The sequence below is a fragment of the Macrobrachium nipponense genome, chromosome 19 (assembly GCF_015104395.2).
Source record: "Macrobrachium nipponense isolate FS-2020 chromosome 19, ASM1510439v2, whole genome shotgun sequence".
NCBI lineage: Eukaryota > Metazoa > Arthropoda > Malacostraca > Decapoda > Palaemonidae > Macrobrachium > Macrobrachium nipponense.
In genome coordinates this window covers 34342422-34350091 of record NC_061088.1, presented here as the reverse complement: position 1 = coordinate 34350091, position 7670 = coordinate 34342422, and the positions used below count along the sequence as shown (strand labels likewise).

General features: G+C 39.2%; 1 protein-coding gene across 6 annotated transcripts in view; it reads left to right on the top strand.

The window, feature by feature from the left end:
* Window positions 1–7670, top strand: part of LOC135216012 (protein-tyrosine sulfotransferase-like) — a 155695-nt gene that overhangs the window by 89378 nt on the left and 58647 nt on the right. The window contains exon 1 of one of the 6 annotated variants that reach the window (XM_064250972.1): window positions 771–1238. The exons of 4 other annotated variants lie outside the window; for them this stretch is intronic. Coding sequence is in view for 1 of the 2 variants with exons in the window: in XM_064250945.1 (XP_064107015.1) it covers window positions 7445–7466 (22 nt within the window). In the remaining variant the exon portion in view is untranslated. Of the gene's footprint in view, window positions 1–770; window positions 1239–7045; window positions 7467–7670 lie in introns of those variants that run through there. One more of the 6 variants, XM_064250945.1, reaches the window with a different exon arrangement.

Here is a 7670-nt window from a genome sequence, read left to right as displayed (position 1 = left end):
TTATTTATGTATTTATTTATTTATTTAGTTTTCACTCGTAATTTATATTACTATGGCTGAAGAGGACCGTTTTGCAAACGATCGAAATCCCCCCCCCCTTTTTTTTTTAACCTCTTTTGTATCGTGGAAAACATAGACGCACATATTGTGGCATTATACTTATTTCCGGTCACAGTATAGCGATGCACGTAGATAAAACTATTATTCCTGTTTCTCGCTGTTTTGACACGTGGCAGTTTTGTTTTTTTTTCCTGCGGAAGCTCGTCCAGGAAGTCACGTACGAGATTCCCTATTGTTATTTTTTTTTTTCTGCTCTATAGTCACGTTGTTGTGATAAGGATGGTAGCCATTAAAGAAAAAAAAAAAAAAAAAAAACTATCGTATTCATAGCAGACCCGAATTTTCTTAAACGTCAGAATAAAATGAATAAAAAAAAAACTCAAGATGAAGTTTGGAAGCCGTTGTTTGCGCCAAGATCCAGTGAAGTCGTGACCAAAAAGTAATCATATATACATTTCTTCTTAAATGTTTGACTTCATGTGCCCCAGTTGCCTGCAGTTACTCAAGTTCATCCTTCATGTCTTTGACAGAAGGACACGTCATTTCAATTATCCTCATTGTTCGCTGCTTCCTTCAGTGATATCTCTACTGGCTCATCGGATATGTGGATGTGCAGGTGGTGTCCAACAGGTGTTCTACAGGTTGCGTCACCCGCATTAGTATTAGTGTCTCCTTTTACCTAGAAGGGTCAGATAATCGTCCGCGGGTGAGTGACAGTTAATGAGTATAGGGGCCTAGAAGTGTCAGGTATTTTGTCTTAGGTCAAGACTTGACTCGCCCGTCTTTTGAGCGATTTCATTCACAGGGTGAGCCGCCACAACGATTTCGCTCTTCGGATGCGACGAGTCATTGAAATTTTGGTGTGCGTTGTAAAGACGCTCTCATACCATCGCTACTACTACTACTAACAAACTTTGTGTATTGGTGAAAAGGAGGAAAATTTTCATCTCAGCCTGTGACAAAAGCATTGCGTGATAGCTACTACCCTACGTCTTTTTCCTGTGCCAAGTTACAGTTTGAAATAGTGGATACAGTTACCCTGAAGAAATCGCTGTAAAATCGAGGTTCCCCGTATGTTTCCAACCTGTACCTTATTTTTCATGTGGACGACATTCGCTTGCATATTTACACCGGGACGCTCCACTATAGCCCGTGTTTGGGCGAAATCTGCCTTTAAGGTAAAGCTGTTATAGATGTCTGTTAGATGTGGCTTTACTGGGTGAAGTTGGAATATATAGTTGTACTAAAGAATTATAATATTTGAAAGATGTATATGTGTTTAAATTAAATTATATTTATAGTAATTTAACGCACGGTTTGAATTGCTTTTCTTAGTAAGGGAAACAACACACCGACTCGTTTTTGAAGTGTTCTTCTTCTTCTTCTTCTTCTTCTTCTTCTTCTTCTTCTTCTTCTTCTTCTTCTTCTTCTTATTATTATTATTATTATTATTATTATTATTATTATTATTATTATTATTATTATTATTATTATTATTATTATTATTATTATTATTCCATTGCTATCGTCACCCATGCTACAAAACTGGAGCTGTTCGAGAGTGTTGGTTAGATAAGTTACAACGAAATGAATAACTATCAGTCCACCTCTTCCCACATAGAAGTAACTGGTCAATAAGTTCCATTAGACAGTCATTGTTTCATTCACATGAGTGGAGTTTTTTCATGCTGGTTCTTTTGACATGAAGTCATTGAAGGGTCAGGGCAGTGGCTTGTTGAGGGGTTAAGCACCGCTCTCTCCTCCTCTCTCTTTTAGGTTTTAGGTTAGATGAGAGCGTTTGCTTGTCCGTTCCGTTGGCAATACGTCAAACTAGACATTTCTTTGATGGAAGCTACTGATCAAGGTCTATACACTAGCTACTGACCATATGTTCTTCGCTCCCGTAGCGGGCGGGGTAGTGCCGTCAGTCCGCCTCACATGGTGCACTGTTAGCATTACTTAAGGCGCTTTGCAGCGTCCCTTCGGCCTTTAGCTGCAACCCCTTCCATTCTTTTGAGCACTTTTCACATTTTCTTTCCTCCATCTTTCTTTGACACTGTCTCTCCTTTCGTTTATTTCACGGTGCAACTGCCAGGGCTTCTTCTGTTGCACCTTGAAAAACCTTTATACTTCCAGTTTCCCTTTCAGCGTTGAATGAATTCATAGGTCCCAGCGCTTGGCCTTTGGCCTACATTTTACATTTCTTTCCTGTATAGTCTATATATATGCTCTTCGCCACTTTTACCCTCCTCAGTTTACTCAACACCAAGTGCGTTATTCGTTGCTTGCATGAGCGGATGTGCAGTTGATTTTTCAAGGAAGGACCAGAGGAGCTGAGATGGCGGTGTCCCTTTCGGGATCGAGATGCAGCATTGCAAAGTAAATTGGGTTTGTAAGCTACTTTGTATGACGTCACATTTGTATCGTTTGATCATTTGCACGGTTTATTTCGAATTACTCTTTTCAATGTTCCTTCGTGTGTTTTTACTAGTATGTTAAATAGGACGATGTTAGCCTTGATGGTTGACGTCACTGCATGAATAATATGCAGTGTGACGTTGCCTTGGATGTAGTGTTGCGTGATGTACTCCTTATTAGGGGAATCTTGGCGTTATTATTTTGAGACTCGTCTTCATTGCTTTTGTTTGGGTCTTACTTCTCTCACCAGTGTAAAATAAGGATTTAGATTTTGTTGCATTTTTTGTTATAGACCATTCGTTGGACAGTGTTGTGACGCCAGTTTTAACAATGTGAATCAATCAATCATTCCCTGGACCTTTGATCCCCGGAACAGCAAAGTTGAGGAACATCTGATCTGGGCACAGTGCCGCTGACTTGTAAATCCTGCGTTGAATTATTGGGTGAAGAAGCATTGGCTTGCAACAGCATTCTAAAATAATTTCTGTTAAAAATGAACAAATCTCACAATATCGATGCCTGTTAATGTCATGTATTCATTTATTTTTTTTATGAACATTATCGGACATGTAGAAAGAGAAAGTGATCCAGACCTCATTTGCATGTTATGATACCTGTATATGGTGATGGGCTTGGTGATTACATGTCATAGGGAGCGTCCTTATCGCTGACATTTTGTATAGTTAAAAACAGAAATTTTTCCCCCATTATTCATGTGTAGGTTTTTCGAACATCTGCGCATACTTTGGTACATGATTACCAGCTATATGCGTGTGTGAATTTAATGTTTTTGTATTTAGCACACATTTCATATAATTTTATATATATATATATATTTTATATATATATATATATATATATATATATATTATATATAATTATGCATATGTATATATATAATATAAATAAATATATAAATAGACAAATATAATATAAAGTAAATATAGAAAATATCTAATATTATATAATATATTATAGATATACATATATATATATATATATATATATATATATATATATATATATATATATATATATATGTGTGTGTGTGTGTGTGTGTGTGTGGTGTGTGTGTGTGATTTTCTCGTTAGATATCTAAGTGTAGACGGGGAACGATAAACCAAAAATAATTCATGCCGATTCATCATTGGTTTTAGTAATATGTGCGCGTGCATTTGCGTTATTGTGTGCGTGGTTTATGTATATTTGTGTGTGTGTGTGTTTCATTTCATTCGCATCCCCCCTGCGTGGGTTAGGTCGTCGAGAGTTTAGTAAACAGGCCAGAAGCCTTTTATGAACTCTAACTGAGGTTTTGTCCCAGATGGCACGTATTCCGAAAATAACGTCTCTCTCTCTCTCTCTCTCTCTCTCTCTCTCTCTCTCTCTCTCTCGCGCGCGCGCGCGCGAATGGAGGCAAGCAGCAGGTACCTCCCCCCCGCGCTTTTTTTTCCTCTCTCTTTTCTCTCTCTTGTCTTATTTCTATTATATTCGTTTTTGTTTCGGCGCCGAACAGTTTTTTTTTTCAGATTTTATATATCCTATTCGCTTTTGGGGTTTTCACTTTTTCCTTTACCTTTTGTAATGTTTTCTCTACATTGCCGTTTCCTCTCGCTTATGGTTTATGGTTGATTATTATATTTCTCTTCGTTTTTCTTTGCCGTGCTTCCATTTTTTCATAATTAGCGTTGTTTTTCCTGTTGCATTTTTATGCTTGTTTTCTCGTTGTCTGAGCTTTTTTATTGTTTATTTTTAGCTTGGGCGAGGGTACTACGTCTCTCCAATTTGTTTGTCACAACTTTTCCTGTCGTGTTGTGCCACCTTTTTCGTTCGAGCGTCATTTGTCATAGGCGACTGCACCTATTTCGTCCTTTTATCCATGTGAAGTTTCGTCGGCATTAGTCCCTCGCCCGATTGTGCATCACAGATGAATTCCACCAGACATGACGGAAAGATTGCCTCTCGCAAAATCAGGCCGTGCACGCCCCCGTCCGAAATGAAAGAAGCTCCTCGAGTTTTAGGACCAAAGTCGGGGACTTTTCAGAGAAAGCCAGACGCGACGTCGAGCATTTTAAAACTCTTAAGAGCGGCGGCCCAGACAAAGGCTTCGGCCGGTTTGTTGGTCGTCATGTCACGAGAGACGGACAAATTGCACTATATTTTGTCACGGAGGTCTGTTGTTTCTTATTTATTGCGTCTGATACAAGTGTATGTCATGTGTCACACGCATATTATGTGTGTTTCTGTGAGAGAGAGAGAGAGAGAGAGAGAGAGAGAGAGAGAGAGAGAGAGAGAGAGAGAGAGAGAGAGAGTCCGGAGTGTATACGAAAGGAGAAATTTGGCTTCAAAGAGAAAAAAATGGTTTCTTTGTCGTAATCTCATCGTATGTGTTTGTAGCTAATACAAATTCATACGTATACTTATATGATAGGGAGATGTTGGTGTATTGTATGTGTATGTAAACCAGAGGTACTCCTAAAGAAAAATCGGTGAGGGTGTAGAGAAAGCAGAGGATGCGCAATCAAGTTAATGTTAGGATTCATTTGCGTAAGAAGTTTGAAAATGAAGGAAAAGTTCTCTGGGGCAGATATGACCTAGAAAAAGCTAATGATAGAGATGATTGTGAGGCAGTAGAGTGTGTGTTGAGGATGTATAGTATTAAAGGTAAATGGTTGAGAAGTTGAGAACGTTTAAAGTTCTTATATGGAAGTGATGCATGTCGAATGTGTAGGAGGGGAGGGACTGGTCAGGTGTAAACTTGGATTGAGACGAGGGTGGTGTGATTCCATGCCGCTGAATATCTTTCTAGCAAGAGCGAAGTAGGTGGGAAGATTTCGGACCCAGGAATGTTCCGTGACTGTAGTGTGGAACTGCTGATGTTTGCAAATGATGATGCATCGCCCATTTCGGATAACGAAGAGAAATCACAGAAGCTGTGCAATTCGCTTGCAAGTGTTTGCGAGAGGAGAAAGTTGGAACAAATATGAGCAAGAGCGAGGTCATGACGGTGATGAACGGGGAAGATGAGCAATGACTTGATGTGGATGGTTTAATAATGGAAGAGGTTGATTTCTGGGATTATTTTCGGGCCAATAGAGCGGATAATGGCAGGATGGGAAGAGTCGGTAAACAGAATCTGAAGCAAGATACTTACGAAGACCCTTGGAATGGCCGTTAAAATATATGAATGGATCAGTGAGCCAACTCTCCTTATGTAGACATAGGAGATGCGTACAAATGGTAACAAGGGTAACTCAGGTTAAAAGACAGATGAGGATATTATAGGATGGATCTGTCTTGTGGAAGGACTGATTGATTAATGATAAGTTGTTGAAAAAGGGGCGTTGTAGCCTATAGTTCAGATGTTAAGTATATTTTAGTTTAACCAGACCACTGAGCTGATGAACAGCTTTCTTAGTGCTGGCCCAAAGGATTCGATTTTTATTTAAGTGACTAGGAACCAATTGGTCACCTAGCAACGGGACCTACAGTTTATTGTGGGATCCGAACCACATTATATCAAGAAATTAATTTCTATCGCCAGAAATAAATTCCATTGATTCCGCATTGGCAGAACCGAGAAACGAACTTCGGACCACCGAATTGGTAGCCGAGCGAGGAAACAACTCGTCCAACAAGGAATTATAGTTCAGATGCATTGGGAGGACGGAATAGAGTAAGAAGTTGAATAGGTTTTGCTCGCAGTTTGGGGACTTGATGACCTGCTGATGGGGTTTCTGACTTTGTGTAAGAAGCTGCTGATGTTGTTTAGGTTTAACTGCACTAATTTCCTTCCACGATTCAGCAAGTGACAATTATGAGTGTTGCAGTGACCATATGAAGTTTTCCTCTTGAGCAAGCAACCTCCTGTTAGTGGAAACGACTTTATATACATACATACATACATACATACATCGAGCTACAAATGTCCTTTAATATATATATATATATATATATATATATATATATATATATATATATACATATGATTAAGTAATATATTACAGAATAACATGTGTACCAGGTCTTGTTCGTTGTCGACGTTAAGTACGGAAAACGCATTTGATTTGCAATAATCTCAGAGCAGATTTGAGTTTCTGATTTGTCCATCAATCAAGGAAAGATTTTTTTTCCTCCCAATTCTGGTTATGAATTTCTCTGTAATTGACCTCCCACAATTCGGAATTCTCCCCTGAGCTCCTTTTCCGTGATCCCTGCAATCCACCTTTCAAAGGCTTCAATATTTTTCTCAGTAGTCATTTTCTTATGATGATGATAATAAATGACGTTATCGGACTGTCATTCCGACGGCCTCTTTTGAATGACTCCGGGAACGCAAGATCGTGTTATTGGCGGGGGATGTAGAGGAAGGTGGGGGTGGAGGGAGGAGGTTGGGAGAGGAGGGAGGAGGTTGGGAGAGGAGGGGAGTGAAATGCGAAATGCCTTATAGTAATTATTCTCATTCCACTTCAGCACCGGCGGCCGCCGTCACTCGCTCCTCGGTAATCGCTCCGAAGTCATTTCGTCCCGGGAGTCTCATTCATCGTCAGGTGTCAGAGGCAAGTGTCTGCAGTCAGGACACATTTCCGTCGTTAGTTGTCAGAATCAGATGTCAGTTGAGAGATCGAGGACAGTGGTCTTGAAACATTTCCTGAAGGCAGGCGTTTCTGACGATATGTGTCAGAAGGAACTTTGAAACCAGAAAACGTGACGGACGAAAAGTGTCGGAAACCAGTTTCTGACGTTTGGTGTCAGAAGAAACTTTGAAACCAGATAACGATACGGACGAAAAGTGTCGGAAACCAGTATCTGAAGGCGAACGTCATAAAGGAAAAGAAAAAAAAGGAAGAAGAGAGAATCCGGAAGTCATTCACATCACTCGTAAGAAAACCCGGAACTTGATGGCAAAAGAAGAACTTACTTGAAAACCAGTTCTGAAAGTTGCTTCTACTCAATCAAAGGAGTTCAAATGATGTACCGGTACCAGTATCGTACGTGTCATTGCTTTTATTTGTTTTCGGTGTCGTATTGCCGTGTATTTGTTTATTTATTTATTTATTTATTTTTGTTTTAAGTGTTTTCATAAGAGGTGAAGCTGCACAATAGAGTAGATTTTTTTTCTCAAGAACTTTTGATAACGTTTCATTTTTATATTGATATTTTATTTTATATTTAGGAGTTTATTTTTATTTTTA